The sequence below is a fragment of the Lissotriton helveticus genome, chromosome 5_1, assembly GCF_964261635.1.
Source record: "Lissotriton helveticus chromosome 5_1, aLisHel1.1, whole genome shotgun sequence".
Taxonomy (NCBI): domain Eukaryota; kingdom Metazoa; phylum Chordata; class Amphibia; order Caudata; family Salamandridae; genus Lissotriton; species Lissotriton helveticus.
In genome coordinates, this window is record NC_136065.1 from 2056242929 (window position 1) to 2056258773 (window position 15845).

The 15845-nt window shown below is 43.5% G+C and overlaps 1 protein-coding gene and 1 long non-coding RNA gene across 5 annotated transcripts in view; one reads left to right on the forward strand and one right to left on the reverse strand.

The window, feature by feature from the left end:
* Positions 1-15845, forward strand: part of LOC144756284 (uncharacterized) — a 540171-nt gene that overhangs the window by 45267 nt on the left and 479059 nt on the right. The window lies entirely within an intron of this gene.
* Positions 1-15845, reverse strand: part of LOC144756283 (uncharacterized) — a 362112-nt gene that overhangs the window by 13734 nt on the left and 332533 nt on the right. Inside the window, exons 18-19 of the mRNA XM_078645944.1 lie at positions 15081-15139; positions 11980-12075 (exon numbers count right to left, since the gene is read on the reverse strand). Coding sequence (XP_078502070.1) covers positions 11980-12075; positions 15081-15139 — 155 coding nt within the window. The remainder of the gene's footprint in view (positions 1-11979; positions 12076-15080; positions 15140-15845) is intronic.

A 15845-nucleotide genomic window follows, 5' to 3' on the forward strand; every position in this document is an offset into this window, starting at 1 on the left:
ATGTGAGACTACTAAAGTTGCTAAAGTCTTAGAAGAGATTGCAAACGTAACCACTATAACCGAATGACTGATCTCTAGCCAGCTAGAAGCCCAAAGACTGGAAGCCAAAGGTGGAGTATGGCAACTGTAATTGCAGAATGCTGATATGTTCTGACACCCCAAATAATCTTTAGACATAAATGAACACATTTATCAAATACGTGTAAGTGTTAAGAACTTACACAAGACAGGCAATGGATGGTTTTTGATAGATGGAGTATTTGGTCTGGCTAAAAAGTATTTTTGGATGTTGAGGAATTAAGATTCTTGAAAATGTGTTGATCATATTAGTTGTTTTTAATTCAAATTTACATTATTGTCCGAACCTGTATTGCCGCCATTACCGATCTTAAAAGGGGCTAGGGTATCTTCCCATCTTACCTACTGACCATGACCTGGGTTAGGAAATCTGATTAAGGTTCTTTAGAATGTTTTGGGAGTGAAAGTGAATCGTTTAATGATCAGTGATGTATTGCTCTGGCATTACATAACCACTTCAGCCATGTTTTCTTGATCACTCTGTGATTAAGGGAAAGGCCTCTTTCTGAGTTTTGAGCCTCTTTTAGACATTTTGACTCTTGAGATGAAAAAGTGAAAATCAGCTCACTCAGGTCGGGGGGAAACATGGCGGCCGCAGGTTAGACGCGGCTTGCTCGCTCGCCGAGACCTGAGCCCTTCGCAGCCTTAATGAGTGATACGCCGTAACTGGAAACCGCAGTTTGGCAGAACTTCTTTGAGGAAAGCTTTGAGGAAAGCTTTAATATCGACTTAATTTCTTTTTCTGACCTCCAACACGGGAAACGCTGGATGCGTCGACCGCCTGCACAGCACATCTCCGCCTCTAACTCTCCCTTCTACTGGAGGTGGGCAGCCGTGGAGATTAGGCGCGGCCGGGCGGCCGCAGCGAGGAGCACTCATACGGCAACGGCAACCGGTGGTTTAACCGGTGGATTAATTGGAGCTGGCGGGAGAGGCAGGGGAGCAAAGAAAGAAACGCCAGGAGCTGCGTGTTTATCCACACTGGAGCCGGAGAAGTTTGAGAAGGCGGAGGTGGACTACGGAGTAGAAAACGGGAAAGCAGAGAAGGCTTGTCTATTTAATCAAGGGGGGATTTGTCATCAGAATTCAAGTAAACTTTTCAGTTTATTTGGGGAGGCACCTAGCGAAGCCCATAATAAAAAGGTGTCGGAGATACAAACAAGGGTCACCAGAAGTAAAACAAAAGGTAGAGGAAGGGATAAGGAGTGTGGGCTGGAGAAGGAACTACAGCTCCCAGAGTGCACCATAGAGGTAGATAAAAAAAAAAAGCCCAGGAACTAAAAAGAAAGTACCGGAGGCAGTTAAAGACAGGTACAATACATCTAAACAGTCCAAAAGTAAGAATAAGAGCAGGAAACTCAAAGCCCCTGGGGACATAACTCCATCACTGCGCTCATACTTCAGAGCGCTGCCACAGGTGTTGCAGATTACACAAGACATGGCAGAAGCTCTGAAAACTCAGCAGGCTAAACAGACTGAACAAGTTGAACAAGTTGAACAAGGGGAGGCGACCTTGAGTTTAGGCCTAACTGATCTTACTCTGTCTGGGGGGGGAGTATTAGAAGCCCCTTCTGATGACAGTCAGAATACTCTGACAGAGTTACATACAGAACATATAGTAGAGAATCAGGAAAGTGTAAAATCAAAGGATATATTAGAGAAGGAAGGCTTAACAAAAACTAAATTGGGTAAGAATAAGAAGGCTACTCCTCAAAACTTAGATACAGAGATCGGAAATGCACTTGAAGCAATTGTCTCCTCAATTTCAGAGATGAGAGAGGAAATAAGGCAGGACTTCGCAATATCTAAGACAAATCAAGCGGAGATTAGAGGCACTTGTGAAGAGCTGGGACAAAAACTTGAAGGCCTTTGTGAGAGAACAGAGGCACTGGAAAGTTCAGTGGGCCAACTGACAAATTTAGAAGCAGCTAGATCCAAAATTAACACTCTTCAAAGAGATGGGGATGATATGAGAGAAAAAATCGAAATGTTAGAAAACTACTCTAGGCTAATAATATCCGACTCCTCAAGATACCGGAGGATAAAGAAGGAGGGGACCTCAAGAAATTCATTGTACATCTCATGAAAGATACATTGAATTTGGAAGAAACAATTGAGGACCTGGAAAAAGACATTCAGCGAATACATAGGGACCCTTTTCGCTTGAATCCTGCAAGGACTAAGCCAAGGAAAGTCCTAGTTAACTTCTTAACGTACGCCCTTAAAGACAAAATCCTAAACCTTGCCTTAAAAGCAGGTTCCATAAAGGGACCAGATTTCGTATTTGAAATTCGATCAGATCTCTCAAAGACTACTCTAGAGAGGCAATGGGAGTTGGGGCAATGTATGGACAAATTCAGGTCACTTGGCGCAACGGTCCAGATGAGATTCCCCGCTTTTCTTAGGATCATATATAACAACAAGATGCACAATGTTCGCTCCATTCATGACGCGGATGAGTTACTTGAATCTATCAGGGACCATGCTCAAGCTCAGGCGCACAAAACAAATTAAGGAAGAATACGAATATGAACAGGAAAAGTTATAAAATTAATAGAGAAATTAAAAAAATTAAAAATCAAAATAATTAGGGGTGATGAGGAATTAAAAATGAGGATAAAGGGGAAAGGAAAATATATTTAAAAAAAATATATATATATATACAGCTAATTAAAAAAAAAAATATATATATATATATATATATATATATATATAAACACAAAGGGAAATGAGATAATTTAGTGCACATACACTCACTTAATTTAAATCCCGACAACAAAAGTTAGCATATCCTCATTTTCATCTCTTTTTTTCTTTCTTTATGATGTTTCGTTCTCTATAAAAACAGAATTTGATACGGCTATTGTTTGTTTTACGAAAGGTGGTAGAGGGGCGAAGGACAGGTTATTGGCGGGTGGTTATTGGCTCAACACCGAGCCAGAATAAGTAAGGGGGGGCTTCCCAGGGGGGGAGGGGGGGCAAGAAAAGAAAAAATCCTCATTTGTCAGTTCAATTTATGTTTTCAGAAACCAACCGTTCACAGCATGCAAACAAAAATATTTTAAAGTCAGATAAATATCAAATTCATAAATCAAAAATGAAGGAGATGGAGAAGAGGAAGGTAGGGGGTGAAGGCAAGTTATGGCAAACTTAAATTTCATGTCCTGGAATGTCAATGGTCTGCGAGTGCAAGGTAGAAGAGACAGGATTCTACAATATCTTAGAGATTCGCAAGCGCAGATCATGGTGTTGCAGGAAACGCACCTACTTAAATATGAGGCCAATACTATACTCAAGAGACATAGATGGATAGATAAATTTTGCTCCACTGATCACAATGCGAATGTAAGAGGGATCATATTTATCTTTAAAAAATCAGCAAGAGCACAAATACTAGACTGTAAAGAAGACAAGACAGGAAGATGGTTGATAGTTAAAGTCTCACTTGAGGGTCAGAACAGAACATTGGTAGGCTATTACGGTCCAAATTCCGATGATCCATCACATCTGGATGCCGTAAGAAACCAATTAATATCAACTCAGGATCCAATAATCTGGATGGGAGATTTTAATATTGTTCTTGATCTAACTTTGGATAAATCGAATAAATCCAGAGTTCCTAGTATGGTAAAATCAAGAGAGACTCTTAAATTAATCATGAAACACCTAGTATTGGCGTATCTGTGGAGAGAAAAGGTGGGCAATAAGCCGGGAGTTTCCTTTAGAAACAGCCACTTTAAACACAAATCTAGAATTGATTATTTTCTTTAGCTATTATCTGAAGGATACCCTAATATCAATAAATTATTTACCATCACACATATCAGACCACTCAGCGATAGTATTTACCTTAAGAAGAGATGATTTAGTTAAACATCATTTCTGGTCTTTTGATCGGACTATTTTGTTAGAGCAGGAAGAGGTCAATTTTTTGTCAGACGCAGCTATATCTTTTTTCAATATTAATACATTTTCTGCTACCCCTACAATAGTCTGGGAGACATTTAAGGCCTTCTTAAGGGGGCAGATCACAAACAGAGCCTCTTATAGACAAAGGATATATTTAGGAAAATAGAAGAGGACATGAAACTTTTAGAATTAAGACTGGATCCGATAGTAGTAACATCTCCAGATCATGAAAAGCTGGCCGAATTGAAAAATCAGTTAGAAAATATTTTGCAAGAAAGAGTAAATAAGAGGTGGGAAGCGAGTAAATCTTCCCACTTTGAGTTTGGAGAAGCTTCAGGTAAAATCTTGGCGTGGAAAACAAAAAGTGATAAAGCCCTTAACTACATATGAGAAATTAAGGTTGCAGGGGAGACAGAGACTAGATTTACTAATCAAGATATAGGAAGGGCATTGTATGAATTTTTTGAGGAGATCTATAAAGAAGATCTCTCTAATGATCAACAGGCAAGAGATAGGTGGTTAGATTCCATTATACTTCCAACTCTAACAATAAATCAAAATCTATCTCTAGAGAAAGAGATCTCGGAAGAAGAAGTCATAAAAGCAATCCGCCATTCAAAAAAGGGAAAAGCAGCAGGGCCGGATGGCCTGCCAGGAGAAATATATAGATCCCTTGAACAGATTATAGCCCCAGAACTTACGGTACTCTTTAATGGAATCTTACTAAATGGCGATATACCACCTAAATCTTGGGGAGAAGCCACTATAGTGCTTATTCCTAAACCAGGGAAATCCCCATTGGAGTGTGGTTCATACAGACCAATATCACTTCTTTACAGTGATTATAAACTTTTTACAAACATCATTTCTACAAGATTGGCTAGCGTCATTGGCAGTATCATTCACCCTGACCAAAAGGGAATTATTAAAGGCAGACAGTTAGCAGAGTTAACTCATGAACTGGTGGGGGCCATAGATATTGCAACTGCCACCTCTGTACCCCTAGCTACTCTGACCCTAGACGCGACAAAAGCGTTTTATAGAGTCAATTGGCTCTATCTTAATGATGTATTAAAAAAATTCAATTGTGGAGAAGACTTTTGAAGAACAATTAAATTACTTTATAACACACCTTCTGCAAGGATAATGATTAATGGGGGCCTGACTGATGCATTCAATATAACTAGGGGTACAAGGCAGGGCTGCCCGCTTTCCCCACCCCTTTTTAACTTATATGTAGAACCGTTTGCTCAAAGGCTTAGGACCGAGACTAACATTCCATCCTTTAGCTATGGAGAGTGGGAAAAGCGGGTAGCTTTATACGCGGATGATATCCTGATATGTACATCTGACCCAGTTAAGGCATTTCCAGCTATTATCGCATGTGCAAAAGAATTTGGGCAAATATCGGGATATGATATAAACTCTAGCAAGACAGAGGTGATGGTATGGAACCTTCCAAATATCCAGTTAGAGGCAAAGATTTCAACATCCATGCGCTATTTAGGAGTAAGAATAACACAGGAAGTGGATAAAATAGGATCAAATAATCTAGAGAGAATACATACTGAAAGTAAGAAACTTTTAAAATCTTGGTCACACCTACCACTCTCTATAACTGGTAGAGTGAATCTAGTTAAAATGTGTATCCTCCCCAAGTTTACTTTTATTTTTAATACAATCCCATTTGCATTTGAGCAGAAACAATTGGAAAAGTCACAAAGAGAAATCAATTTGTTTATTTGGAATTATAAAACAATAAGAATATCATGGAAGAAATTAAGAAGAAGAAGGGAAAAGGGGGGGCTTGCACTCCCAGACCTGGTATACTATTCATGGGCTTTTCAGATGTCACATTCGAGAATGTTATTGAAAACACCATCTAATTTAACTTCTAATTCCATGTACAAAGCAATAATATTGGGGGCAAACTTAACACCTGAAGGATTTATGTTCAAAATTGGAAATTATAAATTTTTCAAAAAAATTAAACTTAAGATGGCACAATCATGGGCTAAAAACTGGTATAACATAAGGAAAAAAATAGGCTTGTCATACTATTCTACGTATTCTCCAATTTGGGACTCACCTGGCTTACCAGTATTCTTGAAAGATAGGCTATCAATTACCATAAAACAAGCAGGGATTACTAGGTGGGGTCAACTGATCAGAGATGGGAAACTAATAGCCTGGAATGAATTACAAGAACTAGTAGGAATAGAAATATCTAGATTTAAATATATCCAACTAGATAGCTGAGTGAGATCACAAAGCAGTACAGACTCCAACATTGGGAAAATTAACGCGCTTGAACAAATGCTGGTAGAGCGACCCAGCGGAGGTAAAGAAGTAGCCACCTGGTATTGGCAGATGCTAGAAGAAAATGATGGGGAGTTTAAATTACCAGATGAGTTATGGGGGACAGTGATTGACACTCCATGTGATGAGAAATGGCAACAATCTTGTGGCTTACTGTATAAAACGGTAAAACCCGCATGGCTAAGACGTAACCATCTTTTTTCAATTCACCGCGCCTATATAACACCACTAAAATGGTCTAAATTTCTCCCAGACAAAAAATGTAACAAGTGTAACATGGTAGATGCCAATGACATACACATGTTCCTAGAATGTCCAGATCTACTGAATTTCTGGGAAGAGGTGAAGAACACTTTGAACTCTATCCTACAAACATCTTTGTCAATCACTCTTCCACTTGCCATCTTTGGAATAGAAGACCATATTAGGGGTAGGGAGAAATCTTTCCTTTTTTATGCGATCTTATTGGCAAGAAGACAGATCTGTATTCAGTGGACAGACAAAACTCCCCCTCTACATTCTCGGTGGCTGTCTTCTTTATATGAAACATCTAAAATGGACCTCCAAAGAACTGCTAGTAAACGTAATTTGGCCTTTTGGGATCTTTTGATTAACTGGAAGTGAACCCGGGGGTTTTTTTTGTTTTTTTTTTTTCCCCCCGGGTCCGATGATTATACCATCAATGCTCTCGGACCTGGGCCAGCTTAGAATCGATTGGGTCCTACAGGTTGAAAAATACCTAGATAGAGCTAAATATATTCCTTCTCAGTTTTGGGACATCTATACCATCGGAAAAATCAAATCACGGCTTTGAGCCGTGTAAGGTGGTTGGTATGACCCTTTTCGGAAAAGGGAAGGCAAATGAGGAAGAAAAAAAAAAAAAGGTTCTTTAGAATGTTTTGGGAGTGAAAGTGAATCGTTTAATGATCAGTGATGTATTGCTCTGGCATTACATAACCACTTCAGCCATGTTTTCTTGATCACTCTGTGATTAAGGGAAAGGCCTCTTTCTGAGTTTTGAGCCTCTTTTAGACATTTTGACTCTTGAGATGAAAAAGTGAAAATCAGCTCACTCAGCCAAAGAAAACACATATTCCCGTTGTTTAATCACATGGCAGTATGGTCGCACATATCTTTTCACAGAAAATCTGCACGTTTAAGATCTTATAAATGTGTGATGTGCCTACACTTACTGAACGAGCTTGAATGCAGTTTGCCAAAAGGTCCCCTTTCCGAATGAATTTGTGATCTGCAGACTATTTACTTTTTGTTTTTATAATAAACTCTTCTAGACTTTCAATTGTCACCTGAGCAGATTTTCTTTAAAACCACCAACCTCAAATCTCTGTTTTTCTAGCACGGGTTTAAGCATAAGAGGAGCCCAATGTGATCCATGCTGAGCTAGAATTGTGGCCAAGCCTTTTGACATTTTTCAGCATAGATTTTAAGAATAAGATTGGCAAGTGCTGTGGTGTAGCGGTCCAATGTCTCAGCCGCGCCATGGCTGAGCATGCTGGGATACCGGCGGCCATGTTACGCTGCCGCAGAGAGAGAGAGTAGGAGTGTGCGGCCCCCGGCTTCTCCCAAGTTAACGTAAATAAAAGTGATTGCACCAAGTACCCATTGGCCCCGGGTCTTCATTGAGGGCACTTGGGACTTTACAAATTGGCGATGAGGACGGTAGAAACTCCGAACCCCGCTGTTCTCGTCCAGTGCGCCGTTCATGTCATCGGCCTCACGCGCTCCCAGCGCGTCATTACAAGCCTCGGTGAGAGCACGGCAGCGGGGCTGCGGGACGAGCCAGGCACCTCCCTCCAGCCACTTAGTGCATGAGTGAAGCGCCACCGCCTGGCAGACAAGTCCCACGGAGCTGCGCACACAGAGGAGGGCCATCCAGTCTCCTGAGGAGACTAATACTTGTGCAAAGAGTCCCCTCCTGAGCACCAAGAACTAGGGGGGCTGCCCCATGCAGTGGAGAGCCATAAAGTCCTCTGGGGCCAACAGCACATACACAAGGAGTGCCCTCCTACAAGCCAAGGACCAGAGTGCTGCCCAACTGGAAAGAGGGCCTTCAAGTCCCCAGAAGAGACGCAGACAAGCTGCCAAAGACCCAGGCTCCAGCACACACAGCCTTGACGGCCAGCATCTCCACAGTAAGTGCATGCAGCGCTTGCACACCTGCTGCAGCAGGATCTTTGAGGGGAGACAATCAGCCAGCTCTACCACTCCATGCGCCAGCCTCCAGCAGTACCTGCAGCCCTTTCCTGAGCGCCAGAGTGCCCCGAGTCATCACAGGTATTGCCCAGGAGTGCACTTCATCCGTGCTTCACGTCAGGTTCCTCACAGGCCCCAAGGACGTCGCTGCACACTTACCACACCACCTCAGTCACGCTCTCAGGGTCCAGGCAGACTTGGAAGGCTACTGTGCGCACCGATCTACCGCAGCTCACCCATCCAGTTCACCTCGGCCCAGCCTAGATTGTCCACGCCGGTCAATCCCCGGTCCTCTAACCAGCCACCATGTGTGCACAAACCTTCTCCCTCACTAACCCGGTCCCCTTTCTGCCAAAACCAGGGGAACCCGCCATGAAGTGGGAGGACTAGAAAGGTTATTTCCTGAATTACTTATCTGCCCTAGAGGATGAAGGATAGGAAGAATTTTCGAGCAAATGAAGAAAAAAAATCCTTTTGCACAACCTGGGTCCAGAGGGTTTGCGAGTCTATGAACACATGATAAAAAAGACTCGACTCCCCACCAACACGGACGTCTTTCAACACGCGCTGGAAGACCTAGACAGTCACTACCAGCCAGTAGTCTGCACAGCCATTGACCGCTTTAAATTCTTTCAAAGGAAACAGAAAGACACTGAGTCAGTCGAAGGGGAAACATCCTTTACAACGCAACTTTTACCACGCAGTGCCTTTACGACGCAACTTTTACAACGCATTGCGCTGGGGGGGCGCTCTAGGATAGGGAATAGATTTAATTTACTATCCAACACCTTCCCTACTATCCACGGGGACTGGAGTTGGAATAGTAAATTAAACTATTCACTATCCAGCACCCCAAAGCGCTATGCGTTGTAATGGCATGCGTTATAAAAACCGCGTTGTAAAGGCATGCGTGGTAAAAGCATGCGTTGTAATGTCATACATCCGCGACCAAATAATCATGCACACCGTCAACACCAACATACAGGATAAGCTGTGGATCAGTGGGGATGAACCGCTCAATGAGATCATCGCTATGATTAAGAAAGACAGAAATGTCCAAAAGGTGCGCAGTTGCAGCAAAAAAAGATTGTGACAATAAGACCACAGTATGCACAGTGACGGAAGCGAAATCCCAAGAAAGGAAACCCCCCGCCCTCTGCAGGGGCAAAGTATGGTAGGAGGCCCACACCAAAGACAAGACCCCAGACAACCTCCAGCGAGAACAAGAACAGTTGCTACAGATGCGGCAGTCTTGCGTATGTAGCTAATGACAGAAGCTGTCCTGCATTCCGAGTCAAATGCACCTTTTGCGGGGTGGTGGGTCATTTTGCTAAGGTGTGTCGGCGTAAGCCTAGCCATGCTGCTTTCACATGTGTTTTACAGGAATCCGACAAGAACTGGGGTGAGGGAGAGACCGAGGATGATTGCGTGCTATGTATAGATGAGCAAATCCTAGGTATTGATTGCAACAGCAACAAAAAACCCTCTTGTGTGTTGTCCATAGGGGGGGTACAAATCTTGATGGTGGCCTACTCGGGATCCCCCTACACCATCATTCAGCACCACATTTGGGACAGGGACTTCGCACGCATCTTGGGCACTCACCTCTTTTCCACAGACGTACATCCGGTCACCTTCACTGGGGAAAAAATCCCCATGGTGGGCTTTCGCCCCCTTCAGTTTGAGTTTAAAGGAAGGACATCAGAGTGCAAATTGTATGTAGCCGAAACAGGTCCCTCAGTGTTAGGGTGGGCTGACCATGGGGCCCTGGGGATTCAGCTGAACCCGGGTGGTACCACACAAGTACTGATGACCAACGACACACACCAGAGACAGCACAACATGGCAGGAAGAGTCTCCCACCGTCTTCGGCGGCTCTATAGGCCGACTCACGAAATTCACACACAGGATCTGTCTCAAAGAAGGAGCCGTTCCGGTATGCCACAAAGTAAGGAACATTCCCTTCAACTCCAGGGAGGCAGTACAATCCGAACTACAACACTTGGAAGACAACAGGCTGATTGAGCCGATTGAGATGGTTGGCGCCTTTGGTCGTCGCGCGCAAACCCAACGGTAAGGTGCGCCTGTTTATCGGCCTTAGAGGACTTAACAAGAACATCATAGTGGACAAATTCTTTTAGCCCAAGACCAATGAGCTGTTAGCTCAAACAAAAGGGATCAAATTTTTCTCGACAATAGATCTCACAGCGGCGTACCACTAAATCTTGCTGCACCCCATAAGCAGAAAAGTCACATCGTTCATTACACCATTTGGATTCTACCGGTTCTGACACATGCCCTTCGGCCTAGCATCCTCTGCAGCCGTTTTTCAAAAACTGATGCACAAACTATTTAAAGACATTAAAGGCATGCAATATTTCCAGGATGACATCCTCATAATGGGGAGATCTCGCCAAGACCACGATGAGAAACTCTCAACGGTGTTACGTATCCTGTCACACAATGGCCTTACAGCAGAGTGGGAAAAGTGCAAGTTTGGCCTACACACCGTCACCTACTTGGGACACGAAATCAGCGACCAAGGCATCTCTCCCAAGCGAGCTAATGTACAAGCCATTATATCGGCACCCACACCCCAGAACAAAGAAGAAGTTTGTTCCTTCCTAGGCCTAACGGAGTTCTATAGCAAATTCGTACAACACTTTACCACCAAGACACACCATCTACGCCAGATATTGAAAGAGAAAAATGCATTCCAGTGGACGGACGAGGCCAATGAGGAGTTTCGCCAAATCAAAATAGACATCTGTGAAGCCGTGCCCCTACACGGATTCGACCATAATGCCCTCTCCATCCTCACCACAGACGCGCGCGACAATGGATTAAGAGCTGCCTTATCATAAAAATCCGAAGACGGCGCAGTCACTACCATCAGCTTCGCGTCCCACTCCCTTGCTCCCAAAAATGGCACAAAGTCATCCCAGAGGTGGTGGAGCAGTATGGTCAAATGTGAGTCCAGAGACTGAAGCTGCACTTCACCGATGAAGCCCAAATAGCTGAAACATGTCATTGGTTGTAGTATTTTGAAACAGTGTGGGTCTAGCAGTTCTGGCGAAACTGTTTGGGGTGGGCTCCAGATTTGCCTATGGTTGTTCACCTTCTCCAGCTGGCTGGTTTAACCATTTCCACCCTTCACTTTTTGGTTATTTACATAGTCCAGCATCAGGTAATTTTTACTTCAGTGTTTAATAATACAGAACAAAAATTGGCGAGGACCTGGAGTGTGTGCAGCCAAGGTGACCAACAAGAAGACGTGCATGTGGGACTTGGGTAATTAGCTGTGATGCCTTACGTTGGAAACCCATTCCCTAAGGGATCTTATGTGTGCATGGCTCACCTTCTATCCAAATAAATATGTATATATATATATATTTAAAGAGACTTATGAAGTGTGAAACAAGCTAAAGAAGCAAAGGAGCCACTCGCCACTGCACTTACTGAAGATGTGGAGGACCACTTCCTTGTTGTGATCGTCGGCCTTCATGAGCAGGCAGCCCGGGCAGGTGGGGTGGAATGTAATATAAACACTGTTTTCTAGAATAGAGAAAATATTTTATGAGATGAGAACTTTGAGGTAAGGAATAGAGCACAAAGAATCCCTGGTACAATTCCCAATTACCTAGTCTGATTACCAAAAATGGTCATTGTGATGTCAGTGAGTGTAACCCATAAGGTGTAGGACACAGAGAGCTCAGTTTGATCTCAGTGAATATTGGACACCCAGCTCAGCTTGAAGTCAATAAGAGAGAAAAAAACATGCTTCTGTGTGTAAAAGGAAAATAGGAAAAGTAAGCACTTCACTGGATTTCTCTGAGGTCATTGGAAAAGACTGTTAGCAGTTAACTGTGCATTTCAAAGCACTATGTGAATTCAAAAGCAGAATAATAACTTCCTGTTCAGCTCTGGTGGGGATGCGGTTGTTGTGCGTCTGGGAGAGCTCCTAAAGGGTGGGACTATCAGGATATTTCATATGCAGACATGCAGACACATTGATTTCATAATCTGGCTGTTTTTTCGCCAAATCAGTTGATACTGGGAGTTGCATCCTGTATTTAGTTCAGATCAACTGGAGTGTAGTTCACACGTACACCCCTGTATACATCAGGAAGATGAGCCCAATTTGTTGTCTTAACAACTGTATTTGCAAACTATTTGATACCGTTTGATCTGGGTATCGTGTTTTTTAGGTCATTTTCTGGAATCCCATTGTAAGATCAAACATCATATGATACTGATTTCCTGTGATGTTGTCATTATGTTAAATAATATTATTGAAACCTGAAAAAACTTAGAAACTATTGGCTACAGAAATGTTGGCAAGGGTGGGAGACTTCAGTGTGTTACTGTGAGAGAGGCCCTTGGTTCAGTAGCACAGGAAGAGCCCAGCATGATGTCGATGTGTAGAATCCATCAAGCTGCAGTTCTGGGAGATCTCATTTGGATACTCATCTCATTGTGAGCGCGTGTGTGATCACTGAAGGATGTTAATGTTATGTTAATGGGCATTTGTAGAGCGCACTTACACCGGGTGGCTTCAAGGCGTTGGCAGGCTTATTGCTACCAGGATAATCTATTTGTACGCTTGCAGAAACAACCAGGTCTTGAGGAGCTTTCTAAATTGCAGAATGTCAGTGCTGGACCAGTTTTGCAAAGGGAAGGAGTTCCAGAGTTTAGGAGCGAGGACAGCAAATCTGCAGCCTCCTTGTTGTACTCGCTTGAAGGTTGGAATGGTGAGCAGTGAGAGATGGGCAGAATGGAGATTTCGTGTCGGAGTATGTCTGAGTATCTGGCTGTTGATAAATGCAGGGCTTTTGCCATGCAAGGCTTTAAATACAAGACAGCCTGTTTTAAACGCACAGCGCTGGGAAATAGGGAGCCAGTATAATTTCCTTAGCACGGGCGTGACTGGTTGCCATCTTGGTTGCCGAAAGACCAACCGTGCTGCCTGGTTTTGAACCAGCTGCAGCCGTTTGAACAGATAGAGTGGCATTCCCAGGTATACCGAATTGGCATAATCTAAATGTGACAGAAGGTGGCAATTATAATCTGGATCAGAGCATCATGGGTAAAGAAGCGATGTATCTTCCTGATCTTATGCAGCTGGAAGAAACACTTAGAGATCACTGTGCCAACCTGAGAATTCAGTGTGAGTTCGTTATTGAGGAAGACTCCCAATGTTTTGGCCGAGGTAGAAGGGGAAGGTGAAGGACCCAGCTCCGGTGGCCAGTAGTGTGGGCCCCAGAATTTATGGCTGTCCCCGGTCAGAACGAGCTCTGTCTTTCCCGGGTTTAATTTAAGGTGATTATGGTCCATCCACTGTTGTATATATAACATCGTTGCCTGAAAATTCACAACAAAGCTGTGAGAACCATCTATCATAAAGACCAACTGTAAGTCGTCTGCATAATTGAAGACTGTCACCTTTCTTTCCTTCAGGGATTGAATCAGAGGGGAGATTTAAATATTAAATAAGTGAGGGGAAAGTGCCGAGCCCTGTGGAACTCTGCATGTGATTTTACGTGGGGGAGGCAGGAAGAGCCCTTGGCGGACCACCTGAGACCTATCATCCAGAAATGAGGTGTGCCAACAAGCAGCAACGCCTTGAATGCCAGCAAGTTTGACACGGTCGACCAAAATAGCATGGTCGACCGTGTCGAAGGCGGCAGATAGATCTAGTAGTACCAGTGCTTGAGGGGAACCCTGATCAGCATGGTCCCGGAGAGTATCCAGGACTGCCAATATGACAGTTTCAGTAGAATGGGCCGGCCGAAACCCTGCCTGTTGAGGATCAAGGTATTTGGATTCCTCCAGAAAATTAGAGAGACTATTAGCTACATGGGCCTCCAATATCTTAGCAAAAAACGGGAGCAGGGAGATCGGACGGTAATTGGATAGAAGCGTGGGATCAGCTCCTAGTTTCTTTAGCAGCGGTACCACTATGGCTTTCTTAAAAGCCATAGGGTCTTGGCCCGATGAAAGAGAATCATTCAGTAGGGTGAGTACAGGACCGGGGAGGGCTGTGAGACAGTCTTTGAGTATGTGGGGCGGGCAACAGTCAGAGCGGGCACCCAATTTAACCTTCGCTAGAAGTTTTTGGAAGGTTTCAGTATTAATACTAGGAAAGTGACTTAACGTATTGTTGTTTTTGAGCAAAGCAGAGGGTCTGGGAGTGTGTGGATACTTGGGGATGTTGGCCTTAATAGCAGTTGGCCTTAATAGCAAGGATCTCATCATCATGCCTGTGTCCTTGTGAAATAGACAGCTGCAGTTCTGTGAGAATTCATTTGGATCGCATATTTATGTGAGTGTACGTATGATCCATGAAACAGTAGTTATGTGAGTACTCTTTGGAATCTTATCTTGGTGTGAATGAGTGTGTGATCCATGACACCGCAGCTCCGCAAGGTCTCATTTGGATCTCATGTTGGTGTGAATGAGTGTAGGCCCTCGGGTATTGAAGAATGTCAGAACTCAATGCAATGTCTGTGAAACCTAAAGGGCTTTTTTTTACCATAGTAATAAGAATATCATGTGCTCACCTTTTTGAATGACAATCTTGGGTCCTCTAACCTCTACATCTTTCACGGGCCAGCTGTGCCTGCATGAAATCAAGAGGAACAGAAAACTTGAGGGGCGACACCAAACATCATGTTACACATCGTAGAGTGTTCTAAACACCAGGCGGCAATCACAAATTGAGGGAGCTTGAAGCTCCTATTGGTGGAACTAGAAACATTTATTTCACATGCTTTTAAAAAAAATTTTTAAGTGTAGGGCTTGTACCACTCCCAGGTTTTTGTTTTTGGCACCAAAAGAGATTTTCGAACCAGGTTTATACTTTTTTGTACTGTTGATAGGATATTATAATTATCATATACAACATAAAAAGCAGTGAAGTTTGTCAGTTAAGGTTAGCTACACAGACCATAAATTCCACCAATGGGTTGCTCATTTATTTTTGTTATCTATGGCACCTGTAAGTGCAACACTCACCAGTTAGACGGCCTCTTGGCACTGCAATAAACAACACGGTGTTGGATGGTATTATTGTACTTTCGGTTAAGACCACATTCCAATGTTGTCGCCCACGCTTCAAATTACTAACCTGGCTTCTCCTGGGAACAGTTCACCCTCAACGGCCAGGTGACCCGCCCCCCCCCCCCCCCCCCCCCCCCCAAAAGAGAACACAAGCAACCTCAAAAAGAGTTCAGCTGAATTTGACCTCGTCAGGCGGGTGCAGCTTGAGTAATATGGTACTGTGAGCATGGGACCCACATCTAGGCATACTCGTTGGACTTAAGGCA